General features: G+C 54.1%; 1 protein-coding gene across 1 annotated transcript in view; it reads left to right on the top strand.

Moving 5' to 3' along the window:
• Positions 1-7,272: 7,272 nt before the first annotated feature.
• The window catches only part of MMEL1 (membrane metalloendopeptidase like 1), a 41,327-nt gene continuing 34,912 nt past the window's right edge, over positions 7,273-13,687 (top strand). The window contains exon 1 of the mRNA XM_061187174.1: positions 7,273-7,417. Coding sequence (XP_061043157.1) covers positions 7,273-7,417 — 145 coding nt within the window. The remainder of the gene's footprint in view (positions 7,418-13,687) is intronic.

The raw sequence follows: 13,687 nt of genomic DNA on the forward strand, positions 1-13,687 counted from the left end.
CCTCACTGCTGACCTGCAGGCTGAGAAGCCGGGCCTGGATGTGTCCCGACAGAGGGCACAGGGGGCAGCCCTCTCCCTGCGGCCTGGCCGCCTGGCCTCATCGCCTGCCCCTGCTGGGCACCAGGACTGCTCACAAGTGGGCCTCTCAGCCCGCGGCTTCCTCTCCCCCCTCCTCCAGGGCAGAAGCTGGGAAGGTGGAGCTAACTGCTATCAAGCCCCTCAGCACCGAGCGCATCTCCCCGAAGCTTTTCACGTGTGTTACTGCTTTCTTTTTCTCCCTGGAGGCTGAAGTAAGCTCGTCCTGTTCTGAAAGCTGAGGCTGGAAAGGTCCAAAGATTCACACATGGTCACAGTCAAGTTAGCTGGGATGTCTGGGAACCACTCCCAAGCTCCCAGCTCTCCGGGCAGCTTCAACGGAAGACAGGCCTATGGGACCTGTGGAGAGGGGCTCATCCTCCCAGCTCCACGGGCAAAGTCTGCCCTGCCCCGAGTCGTCCCCGCCCACCTCCACCTGGGCAGGGGGTCGTTCTCACATCTGCAGGTACGTGTGAGGCCATTGTCCCAGCCTCCCGTCGTGGCACTCAAGTGGCCAAGGATTAGCGGACGCTGGGCGGCCTCCGTAGCGGAATGATCAGGTGGGTCTGATATAAATCAGACTCTTCCCCCAGAGCAGATGCCGCACCTTGTTTTCTCAAAATCACGTTTCAGGGTACCAAGAAAATCTTTATGATGTGGTATAGAGAGCATTACCTACTCTCAAGACAATAAAGCTATAAATTAATTTTTTTAAATTCCCTGCAGGTGAAACACCTCTTGGATCCAACAGGAAATCAAATCCGGAATTGCAGAATATTGGAAAAAATAACAGTGACAAAAATAGTCCAGGGAAGCCCCTAAGGGATACAGTGTCCAGAGGGAAGTTCACACCCTGAGGATATAACTGACCAACGAATAGGAAGCACATCCTCATCTTGAGAAGTTAAAAAAAGACAGTAAAATAGAGAAAATCAGCAGGTAGGAATTAGTAACAATAGGAGCAGAAAGCAATGAATTAGGAATAGAAAAATGGAAGAACTCAGAAATCCAAAATACAATTCTTCAAAAATCAAATAGATGAACCAGTAGCTAACTTAATCTAGAAAGATGGAAAAAGCACAAAGCCAAATTTTTTTAAAGTAATAAGGACAAAATAACAGGAAATTTAAAGAATCATAAGGCATTACTTTTCTCAATTCTGTGCAAATAAATTTGAAGGCCTGGATGAAATGTATAGGTTCTTAGGAAAACATTATTTAACTAAACTAACTCCAGAGTAGACGTAAAAATTACACAGGACAATTACCGTGGAGGGAAACAGAAGGTTGTTAGGGAGCTTTCCCCAAAGCAGCTCCGGTTCCAGATGGTGTCAGGGAAGATCTGCCAGCCTTTAAAGAACAGTCAACTCGTAATTGCTTTCAACTCCTTCATAGCCAAGAAAAAGAAGAAAAGCTTCCAAGTTGTTTTTTTTTCTATCAAAGTATAGTTGATTTACAATATTGTGTTAGTGTCTGGTGTACAGCAAAGTGATTCAGTTATATGTGTATATATCTGTATTCTTTTCTTTCGATTCTTTTCCATTATAGTTTATTACAAAATAGTGACTATAGTTCCCTTCCAAGTTCTTTTTTGAAGAAAGCATAATCTCAACCAAATGAAAGCCACAAACCAATTTCATTTAGAGATTTCCAGTTCAGAAACCCTAAATGAAATACCAACAAACCTGAATCCAACAGCACGTTAAAAGAATAACACACCACAAGCAACGTACACGGGAATGCAAGGATGGTTCAAAATTAGGAAAGGTGTTCATATAGTTTATCACAGAAATAGACCTAAGGAGAAAGTAAGTCCCATGACCCTTCCTGGGTCTGTAGCGGGGGCACGGGTCATGTGTGATAAGTCCACTCCAACATGTCATCTCCCTGCGCCTTTGGGTTCCTTCCTCTACAGCACACAAGGGAGGTTCTGGCATCTCAGCATCATTAGCTACAGACCACCATTAAGTCCAGATAGAGTCACTACCCGCAGCTGCCGTGAGCCAACACACAAATTCAGAATCTTTGACAGGTGCACCCATATGAATGGAGCCAACCCAGCCCAGTGCTGGGCTCCCTCCACTGTGGTCTGACACCCCTAGACCCAATCCCCACACATAATCCTCAGGTTTCTCAGTGTCAATTAATTATATCTTGAAAGTGTTTGGGTGGATATGCTATTTCCTTCTGGGACAGATTTCGTACTTTCCCCCACTCTGAGCACGCTGAGATTGGATCCTGCTTATGGGTCTGGGGTCAGCAGGGGCTGGGGGGTTGAGTAGAATGAGGGTCCTCTTTCTAGGCACCTGATCTACGTGAGGTTCTCGCAGGGTTTATAGTGAAGAAGGGCTCATCTCCTCAGGCCCTGGAGGGCCTCAGAGGACCCCGGGGGTTCAAGGTTCTCAGCTTCATCTGAGCCCGACCAGACATCCCATTCCTCGTTTCAGGGTCCCATTCCTTCCCAATCAATGCCCGAACTTTCTCGTAAGAAACTTGGTGAGGCTGTGAAGGCACCAACACTGCTGGGATTGTCCTCCTCACAGGATCAAATGTTGCGTTTGACTTTTAGCCACATCAGCGCCGTGCTGGTGAGAAACGAGGGACTCTTAGGGCTGTGGCTGGAGCTGAGTGCAGACCTGAGCTCGCGAGTGTCCAGGACACCAGGGACCTCGCGGCTGCTGTCATTCCATCAACAGTGGGGGCAGCCCTCAGCTCCCAAGGCCCAGATTCAGCTGTCACATCACAGCCGAGCTCGGTGGCAGCTCAGTCGCTCCCAAAGCCACCACGTGCCACGAGTCACATCCCCCACGGCCTCAGGCCCAAGGACACAACCAGGCCAGTCCCCAAACCCCATCTCTGGAGGCACCTCCTGGGGCCACTCCTAGTGCCAATTTATGTGTCATCAGGGTCCACTGAGGAGACAGAAACCACACCCAGTGATTCAAATAGCAAGAATTTAATAGAACAGTTAGTTACGGGGGTAAAATAACTCTAGAGATCACGGAAGTAGCAGCCGAGCTCCAAGACAGGCACCCCAGCCCTCGTCACGGGCCCCTCCCGCCCCCAGGTGTTTCCCAACAACACTGTTGGGCCAGGCACCACATCTGTCTTCTCCTCTGACTCCGTGACAAACCTTGTAGGGGAGGGGACCAATGTTCCAGCTATTGGGGATGGGTTGGGCGCTCGGTGATGGACCCCTGGGGCAGAGTCAGACCACCCTGGCCCCTTCCCTTCTGCCCAGGAGGCCCAAGGCCTGGCTTCAGGACACAGCGAGCAGGGAGGGGGTGCGGGGGCTCCCAGAGGCCTGGCTCTCATCCCAGGTCTCCAACTGCCTCAAAACTATTTAACCTCTTCCAGCCTGGGGGTCTTCTCCAAGCGGGGCACCTCGTGCCTGCCTGGAGCGTGGATGGGCAGGGCCAGGAGAGGTCTGGTTCCCGTCGTGCCCAGAAACACGCCTGCCGGGGGATGCTGGGCTTCCTGCAGAGGACAGGACCTACCCCAGACCACCCAGCCCGAGAGCGTGGGGCAGGGAAGGACTGGACCCAGCAGTGAAGGGCAGGCGTCTACAGGGTCTGAGGGTAGCCCCAGGAACAGAGGCTGCTCCCTGCCTGCCATGGTCCCAGGACTGATGAGGGAAGGGATGCCCACCCCCTACCCTCATGGGGGGCTGCCTTCTTGGACCTCAGAGCTGAGGCTGGGCCTCAGACCTCCACATCCCGCATCTACTGCCTGAGAGACTGGGAGGGGTGGGCAGGGAGCCCGCACTGGCCCCTGAGCTCACCTAGGAGGAAGGACTAAAATCCACCTGGTGGAGGTGTCCTGAGCAGCTGGGTCACTGTCTGTCTAGGGACCTGGCTGGGGCTGGGCGTCTGTAGCTCCTTGGCCTGTGGACTCCCCCATCCCGCTTCCCAGCTTCTCTTGGAAGGGAGCCAGCACTGCTAGGCTTGGTTCCCCCCAGAACCTGCCGGTCTCAGCGCAGTGCCTGCTAGGAGGCCGGGCCAGGACCCCAGGCTCCTTGCTCCCTCAAAGTTTCTATCTTTCACTGATGGAGCTACAGACGGGAAGGACCCAGAACGGGGCAGTGTGGGTGGGAAAGAGCAGCTGGGCTCCGGGGACCGGCCAGCCCCTGCATCCAAGCAGCCTCTGGCAGGGATGGGGGCCGCTCTGGCTGCCCTGCATCGAGCGTGGGTCCCCAGGGCCGTCACACTCTGGGAAGGAGTCTCTAGCTGGCAGGCTGGACCCTGACCCATCTCTGGCTCCCACGAAGGGCAGTTGCAGCTTCTCAGTCCCCTGACCTTGACCTCATCCCCATTCAGGCCAGCAGCCCAGACAGCTTCCAGGCCAGGCTGCCAGCTCCTTGCTCTGGCTGGGTTTGTTCGGGGGAGTGGAGGGCTGCCAGGGCAGCCGGGGGGCTGAGGAGAGCCTTGCCTGGGGGTCAGGGGTGGTTTCTGGATCTGAGCCCCTGAAGTGCTGCCCTCGTCCCAGGGAGGGGGCCAACCTAAGAGACCACATGAACGTGGACTGGAATATTCCAACGAGACCCAGTGAGGTGAGGGGGTGGCATGAGCGGCTGTTTACCCTCAGACCCCTGGCTCCGTGGCCTGGCCCCTGGCCTTGGACACCCTTACAGGGTCCCAGGGGCCTGGGAGGATCCCTCCTCCTGTGGGATTCTGAAACGGAGGCAGAACCATGCTGATGACCGAGTCAGGCCCAAAGAAGTGACATCTGGGTCCTGACAGGGGCCTACTCCACGCAGAGCCCCCCAACCCGGCCCCCACCCCTGGGCCAGGGACGCCCGCCTAATGCTCTGAAGCACTGGGGTGCCTCTGCGAAGCCCGGAGGGCCCCTCCCGTCCCCCAGCCAGGGCCGCCTGCCTCCTAGGATTAGGGTCTGAGCCTCGAGACACCCCAGGGGCGGAGAGGCAGCCGAGCCCCAAGCCAGCTGAATGTGGGTGTCTCTGGGTGGGGACCCCCCCATCATGATGAGCAGGGACGCCTCCTTCCCTGACACCCCGGCAAGACCCCCAGAGCCCACCAGCCTCACTGGAGATGGAAGGGAAAGGACCCCGCGGCCAGGGTGCTTCTCTGGTTCCGACCTCTCTCGGGCAAGGTGGGCAGGGTGAGGAGAGGGATCTGGCCGTCCTTCCCAGGAGCCTTGCGGCCCCTTCGGACTGAGGGATCCAGAAGGAGGGAGGAGGGGCAGGAGGCGGGGCCCTCAGCTTCCGAGGGACACCGCTCAACAGGGAGCCTCGTGCCCCCTCCCCCCACACCAAACCCGGATGGAACCTGCCAGCTGTGAGCAGGGGGCGGTCCAGGCCTCCAGAGAACCCAAGCCCGCATCACAAAGGAGGCCCGGAAGCCGCACTGGACTCTCACAGCCCCACCCCTGGGCGCCCTCCCGACCCAGCCTTCGGAGACCTGCCTGTGGGTAGCGGCCTGTCTGAGTGACCCGCAGGTGAGCCGGGCCAGCTTTCCTGGGCAGTGCGGCTGGGGGAACACTCTCCAAGCGCCGGCCCATTTCCCAGGCCGTGGGGCAGGCAGCCCAGCACCCCGGAAGTCAGCGGACAGAGTGAAGTGGATTAACTGAGTGATGAGCGGAGTCTTTAGTTCTGATCAGAGAAGGAAGACGCTGGTGACCCCAGAGCCACAAGTGCCAGGCGAGGCTCAGACCCGGCCATTCATTCATTCGACAGTCGTCGATGGATGCCTCCAAGGTCGTGGGCACCCGTCTAGGTCCTGGGGACCAGGCAGAAGGAGCCCCCTCCCCTGGCACTGACGTTCCCAAGGGGGCGGTGGGAAACGGAAATAGAAATAAGGGCCATAGAGGCTGAGCCATAGGTGAGGTGGTGAAGCAGGTCAGGTCTGGGGGCAGGTGGGGGCCAGACCCGGAGAAGGCCTAGCTGAGGTGACCTTGAGCATGGACTTCCAGGGGAGAGGGGGTCAGGTGGGGATCCGGGGTGGGGAGTGCAGAGAGGGGTGATGGGGGCCGAGGAGGCTCCTGAGATCAGAGCGGGCCTGGCTTCTCCTCTCTGGTTGGTTCACGTGACAGGTGATGCTGGAGGTTGAGAGACCCACCCCCCCACCCCCCAGTGAGTCGGGACAGGTGTTGGCAGGTGAGAACAGCTAACCCAGCCCTGGGTGATCTCTGGGCTGCGCTTACCTGCCCACCGGCGGTTGGGACAGGGTCTGTCCTCTGTCCTGGGGCGGGGCTGGGCGGGGATGGGCGGGGCTGGGCTCCCACCCCCACCTCAGGAGTGTGAGCTTGTGTGAGGGCTGAAGCTCGGCAGGCAGCCAGCTCTCCCCCGGGGCCCAGGCACATTTCTGGGTCAGGGCTCTGTGTGCCAGCCACAGAGGCATGCACACGAGCACACACACATACACCCAGGAGCACGTGCACGCCTGTGCGGGCACGCATGCTCGCTCACATGCACCAGGGAGCACGTGCAGCCCTTGGTCCGCTGTCCCCGCCTGACGGGAGGAGCACACCCTCTCCTGCACACAGCAGCAGCCCTGGCTGGCTGGAGAAGGTGTCCCTTCTGTAGTGACACGGTGGGGGGACGGCGGGAACTGCGGGCCAGCCAGGTGACCCCTGGGGCTGCCCTGCCGGGGCCCGTCGTGGCCTGCGCGGTCACCGCTGCGTAGGTTCCAGTGATTCTCGCCTCCCCCTTGCCCCTCGGGCTCCAGGCAGGAACAGTGGGCAGGGAGCCCAGCGGCCCAAGCCACCTCCCAGAGCGTGTCCCTGATGCACCGAGGCCCCCAGCTCCAGGACCCCCCTCAGCACAAGAACCCCAGGCAGGCTCCGCTGCAGAAGCCCCTTGACAAGCCTGGGAGCTGGGCCTCTGGGTCCCGCATGCCCACCGCCAGCTGCGAGCGGAGCGGCCCCGGAGCAGCCCCTGCCAGAGAACAAGCTTGGAGGGGACTGCCTCCAGAAGGGACGGCCACCAGGGCCAGCAGGCCAGTCCTGCCCCACCCCCGGCACTCAGACTCTGGCCCTGGGAGAGAGAGGAAAGCCCTCAGGCACCGGCCGGCTGTGGCCTTGGGATGGAGAGAGGGGCTGAGCACCCGGCAGCCGCAGGCAGGGCCTCAGGAGCTCCCCACCATGTCCTCCCGGCCCTGGCGCCCCAGGCTGGGTGGACGCCGCCCCTGGCCTTGGTCTTGGGGCTTCTCAGCTGTGCGCTTTCCCCGTCTACAGACTTGCAATGAGAAAGCCCGAGAGCCGGGCGGGGACGGTGGAGATCGCAGGCCGCGCAGGGCAGAAGCACCGAGGCTTCCTGGAGGGACGGCTGCTGCTCCTGGTGACGGGCGCCCTGGTCGCCCTGGGCCTCCTTTACGCCGACAGAAGAGGTGAGTGAGGGCGCCCCTCCCCTCGGGCCGCCACCGACACCCTGCTCACCCCTCTTCCCCACACGGCCTCGGCAACACCTGCGTGCCCGCCCACCTGGGTAAGCCAGCCATCGAGCGGGCAGGTGGGGTCTGCTCGGGGCATCGGGGGCTGCCGGGCTGTGCTGCAGCCCGGAGAGAAGGGACACTGACCTGCGGGGACCGGGGCCCTTCCAGAAGGCTCTGCCCAGGCGCCGGCTGGCACAAGGCTGGTTCTGCCAGCTCTGAGCTGGCGGGCCCCTGCGGGACTCCCGAGATGCGGCAGAGCGGTTCCCCCCGCCGCATCTGCGCGGCCCCCTCCCCTCCCCTGCCGCACAGGGCGCTGCAGTTCCCGGCCGGCCCAGCAGCAGGAGCCCGCGCTCCAGCGCTGGGGACCCGCGGCACAGCATCCCTCCAGCCAGCAGGGCTCGCCTGCCGCCTCCCGGGCTGCCATCCTGCAGAGAACCTGCTGGGATCCCCCTCCCGGCCTCCTGAAGGCCTGGGTCCCCGGGGCCTCGTGGCTTCCCAGGCTCTGCTTTTTGCACAGTGGTGGGTGGGGGCCAGGCCGGGGTCCTAGGGAGATGGGATGCCAGGGCCACCCTGCAGGAACACCCCCACTCACACTCCCTCCCCCATCTCCCCAAGGCCAACGTGGAGGAGCCTGGACTGTTCCCCCCTTGGGTCAGGAGGCACTGCGGGGGCGGGGGGAGGTGCTCGCGTGCCTGCACCTGGGCACCAGGTGGCCCGGGTCAGATCCCAGAGGCACCTTACTCCCGGCAGGCACAGCCTCGGGCACAGCTGGGAGGTGCAGCTGGTTCCTCCTGCAGGTGGGTGTGTGGCCGGGTGGGCTCAGGACTCAGGAGGGTCTGCAGGGGAAGCCCTCCCCATGGCCCCAACAGGAGCGCAGCACAGGCTTTGTTACTAGAATATTCCCTCACTGGCCAGAGCCACCTGCGCTGCGGTGGGACCATCCATCCATCACTGGGCAAGGCTGTTTCTGAGAACCAGCAGCGGGTGCTGCCTACAGATGTGGTGGGCGGCCCCTGCCCAGGGCTGCTCCCACCTGACCAGGTGCCTGGCCGGACCCTGCCAGCCGCTGCCGTCTCTGGCTCCTCCGGGTCTCCTGGCAGGGTCGATGGACACTTCATCTCCATGGGCACGGGCTGTGGGGAGGGACCGCTCACTGCTCGGAGAGCCCTGGAGAGCCCAGACCCCAGGGAACCTCTGTTTAGGACTACTGGGCTGCAAACACCTGGTTGAGAGGCTTCCAGGGGACAGGGCTGACCCCCACCCCACCCCAGTCCTCATCTAGGTGGTACCACCCTGACAGCAGGGACCCTCCCTGCCCAGCCTGCCTCCTCCTCGTGGTCCCCTAAATACAAGTGGGGTCTCTGCCAGGGCCCCTCAGGCAGGACTCCTGTGCCGCCACCCCCCGAAATGACCCAAGCCGATCTCGGCCTCAGGTCCTGATGGAGCCCGTGGAAGAGTTTAAATGCTGCATTATTATTTATTTCTAAATACTTTCTCATCCACTATGGTTTGGTTTTTTTTTTCATTGATTTATGAGTTATTTAGAAATCTCTCTTTTTAAAATTTCTAGATGCTTGGAGACTTTTTCTTAGTTACCTTTTTAAATTGGTTTCTAATTTAATTGCATTGTTGTCAGCAACCGTGGTTTATGTGATACTGATTCTTTGGTATTTGCTGAGGCTTGCTTTAGGGCTAATACACGGTCAGTTTTATAAATAATCCACGTGTGCACGTGCAGTACACACAATCACCGTTAGGTGAAAGTGGAGATACAGACAGAGGTTTAGATGCATCCATTAGGTCAATCAAATCGTCTATATGTTTGTTTTTTTCCATTTTCTTGACCTTTCAATTATTGAAAGATGTGTGTGCTGAGACCTTGACCTAGAGAACTATCAGTTTTCTTTGTAGTTATGCCAAGTATTAATTTGTGTATTTTAAGGTTAAACTATGGGAATTCCCTGGCTGTCCAGTGGTTAGGACTCCATGCTCTCACTGCCGAGAACGCGGCCAAAAAAAAAAAAAAAAAAAGCCACATTATTATGTGGATGCAAATTTAGAATCAGTGTATCTTCACTCTGTATGATTATGTAGCACCCCTTTATATCTTAACAGTGCCTTTTGCCTTAATATGTTTTGTTTTAAATTCTGTTTTGTCTGATCTGAATTAGCATTCGTTCTCTATTTTTTCCATCCTTTTTCTTTGAGACTTTGTCTCTTTAGCTTTAGGTGTGTCTTTTGGAACCGTGTACAGCTGGATTTTGTCTCCATCTTGTACCTGGAGGATTTAGTCTATGTGTATTCACACAGAAATGTACAATTTTTTTCTGTTGTGTTCTTTTGTGTTTCTGATGCCTCTTCTTTCTCTTTCCTTGCCTTCTTTTGGATTGATCTATTATTTTTCACTCTGTTTTCCTGCAACTATCTTGAAAGTTTTATATTTCTAATCCTTTTAATGGTTACCTTAGATTTTTTGTTTTAATATTTATTTCAAAATTTATAGATAAACCTTTTTCAGCAAATTGAGTGTTTTTTTAATAAAACTTTGAGTGGGAAATACAATCCTACACCCACAATCCTGCCTCCTGGAATTCTGCTCCTCAGAAAGAGCCATATTCATTGTCTAGTGCAGAGGTCTGCAAACTATGGCCTGTGGGCCAAATCTGGCCCACTGCCTGTTTTTGTAAATAAAGCTTTATTGGAACACAGCTGTGTCTACTCACTTATGTATTGTCCGTGGATGTTTTCAGGCTACAAGCGCTAAGTTGAATAGGTGAGACAGAGTCTGTATATGGCTCACAAAGGCTAAAACATATATTGTCTGGCCTTTTACAGAAAAATATTGCCAACCCCTGGACTGGAGTGTCTAAGCCTCATCTTTGGACCCTTCTCTCTTTATTGTCAGTGTTAGATCACAGGGAGGCATCGTCAGGTTGTGGTTAATACCCAGGCTCCTGAATCTGACAGCCTGGTTGGGCTTGCCAGCCCCCCAGATCCCAGCTGTGTGACCTTGGAAGGTTTTCTTCACACCTCTGTGCCTCAGTTTCCTTATCTGTAAAATGGAACATAACATAGAGGCTTACTGGAGGGTTCAATGATTTAATACATCAATAACACTTAGAAAAATGTCTGTCATGCTATCTATGATCAGATTTAATAATAAAATATTAGATTTGCCATTGATTCCCTATCAATATTGTTAATGACATCCCAAATGGGAGGCAGATTTAGTTCCTTAAGCCACCCAGGCTTCCACTGTCCCAGTATAGGTACATCATTGCTTTTGGATAAATCCATATGCATCATTACAATAGTTCTACTGAGTATTTTTCACAGCTGAGCTATGAAGAATAGTTGGATTACATTTCCTTTCCTTGTTATTATTTTGTTTTCTTATCATTAATAGCTATCTTGTTTAAGGAGTTTCGTTTCTTTCCTGCCCCTTTCCCTCTCCCCCCCCCCCAACCTCTCTCTCTCTCTCTCTCTCTCTTCTCTCTCTCTCTCAGACTCTATATACATATCTGTGGGATGGTTTGATATTATCCCACAGTATTTGGGTGCCCTGTTCAGATTTTGTTCATTCTTTTACTCTTTGTGATACAGTTTGAAGAGTTTGACCCTAATTAGTCTTCAGGTTCACTGGTTCTTTCCTCAGCTGTATCCAGTGTGCTGGTCAGCCAGTCAAAGGAATTCTTCATCTCTAATAACATGCTTTTTCTTTCTGATATTTCCATTTCCCTCTTTTTTATAGTTTCCATCTCTTTGTTGAAATTTCTTGTCTGTTCATGCATGTTATCCACCTTTTCCATTAGATGGAAACATATTAACATATTAACCATAGTTATTTTGCAGTCCTTCTCTGATAATGCCAATATCTGAGCTATCTCTGCGTCTAGTTCTATTGATTACTTTATCTCATGGCAATGGATTGCTTTTTCTTGCCTGTGTGTGTGTTTGTGTGTGTATGTGTGTCTGTGTGTGTGTCTGTGTGTGTGATACATTTTTACTGAATGCTAAACATCCAGAGAAAGAGCAGAGACTGAGGTAAACAGCATTTGCACCCAGAAACAAGCACAGTTGTTCTGTCAGTCTGTTAGTGTGAGAGATTGAATCCATCTAGTCAGGAGTCAGCTGATTTGGGGTTTTGTTTCCACTTTTGTCACCCTCGGCGCACCACAGACTTCACCTTTCTCTGGCTGTGAGCAATGATTACCTGTGCTTAGAGAAATGGGCCCGGGGGGCCAGAGGTTCCCCGCTGTTCCTGCCCCAGCCTCAGCTCTCAGCAGTCCCTGGATGTGTGCAACACAGAGGGGTTCTCTCCATGCCTCTGCCCCTCCACAGATGGTAGGTTGCCCTTGCTTTTTAGTGCTTGGTTCATGCTGGGATGGGGGAATCTCTGGTGTCCCGGCCCCGTCTCAGTCTTGGAGTGGGGCTGTCTCAGTATCCCTGCCCCGATCCCCATGTCCATCAAACTTTTCCTTATGCCTGAGTCCCCTGCCCCTCTCCTAGTGGCAGCAGACCTCAGCTTGATGTCAGTCTAGGATCCTGGGCCCACAGGGGTCCTCTGTGCCTCTCCCATGAGCAGAGGATTTTCACATCTGACTCTCCTCCGGGCCAGTAGGTTTTCCATGGAAGTCCATGGTCCATGGAAGTGAGAGGGTCCATGGAAGTGAGAGGGTTTACTACGCATGGAAGTGAGAGGGTTTACTACCCTCTCCTCAGTGGTTTAAAGCTCTTGCTTCCTACAAGAGGAGGGTCCAGGCAAGCAGGAGACGCTTCATGCTGGCACCTCAGCAGAAGCAGATAGCCTCCTGCATGCCTGTGCCACTGAGGGGGACTCTCTGGTCTTCTGAGACCTGCCCCAGTTTTTCTCGTTGGCACCTGGTAAGGATCCATGGAAATAACTGGTGAATGAGTGCAAAATCCCCCTGTGTTGAGGCTCCAGCTGTTCCACACTGACAAGCTAACTCACACTTGGCCTTCAAGAATTCATTAAAATGTTAGCTGATTTCTTCTTACCCACTTGTGTGGTGACTGTCTCTGACTCCTAGGTCCTGTCAAAGTTCTCAGCTCTGCTTGGTGGGACGTGTCACTCTGTTTGCCTGGTCACCCTCTTACCTCAGGTCCTAGAGGAGCTCCAGAAAAGCTGTGATTTCTGTAGACTATCTGGATTTTTCCTGTTGTTAGAAAGGGAATGATACTCTAGTTGGCTTTTGATGTCATAAGCGGAAAGCAGAAGTAATATACCTTAAATTTTATATGCATATTTAACTTAAAGTATTCAGCTAGTCAATATCTTCATATTTCTTCCAAACAATACAAGCATTTAGAACAGTTTAACTCGTCCTCCACCCTGGTCACATGTTATTGTGGGTAAGTCCGTGGTTTCTACCTTATTTTTTATTTACTGCACACAGGCAACATTCTCTAATATACTCAATTTAATTTCGATTTTCCCAAGTCCTTATCAGTTTCTTTTTTTTTTTTTTAATTTACTTTTGGCTGCGTTGGGTCTTCGTTGTCGGATCTTCGTTGCTGCGTGCGGGCTTTCTCTAGTTGCGACGAGCAGGGGCTACTCTTCGTTGTGGTGCACAGGCTTCTCATTGCAGTGGCTTCTCTTGTTTCAGAGCTCGGGCTCTAGGTGCACAGGCTTCAGTAGTTGTGGCACACAGGCTCAGTAGTTGTGGCGCATGAGCTTAGTTGCTCCACAGCATGTGGGATCTTCCCGGACAAGGAGTCGAACCTATGTCCCCTGCATTGGCAGGAGGATTCTTAACCACTGCACCACTAGGGAAGTCCCTTATCAGTTTCTTTGCTCATCATTCTTCCTACTTCTCAGGTAACCCTTATGAAATCATTTTCCTTCTTTCTGAAGTACATGCTTTTGGAGACTCCTACACAAAGTGTGTCCATGGACCAGTGGTGTTGGCCTCACCTGAGAGCTTGTTAGAAATTCAGAAACTCAGGGCCCATCCCAGGCCTACTGGATTAGGATCTTCATTTAATCCCCAGGTAACTCATCTGCACTAAAGTTTGGGAAACACTGATTAGGACACAGCATTTGTTGAACTTGCTTGATAATCAGAGTAACCTGGGGCAATTGTTAAAAATCCAGACCTTGGACCCTGTCTCCATCTGCTTGGGCCACCGTAACAAAATACCATAAGTCAGGGTGACTTAAGCAACAGAAATCTATTTTCCCCTAGTTCTGGAGCCTAGAAGTCC

The sequence above is a fragment of the Eubalaena glacialis genome, chromosome 3 (genome assembly GCF_028564815.1).
Source record: "Eubalaena glacialis isolate mEubGla1 chromosome 3, mEubGla1.1.hap2.+ XY, whole genome shotgun sequence".
Lineage (NCBI taxonomy): Eukaryota > Metazoa > Chordata > Mammalia > Artiodactyla > Balaenidae > Eubalaena > Eubalaena glacialis.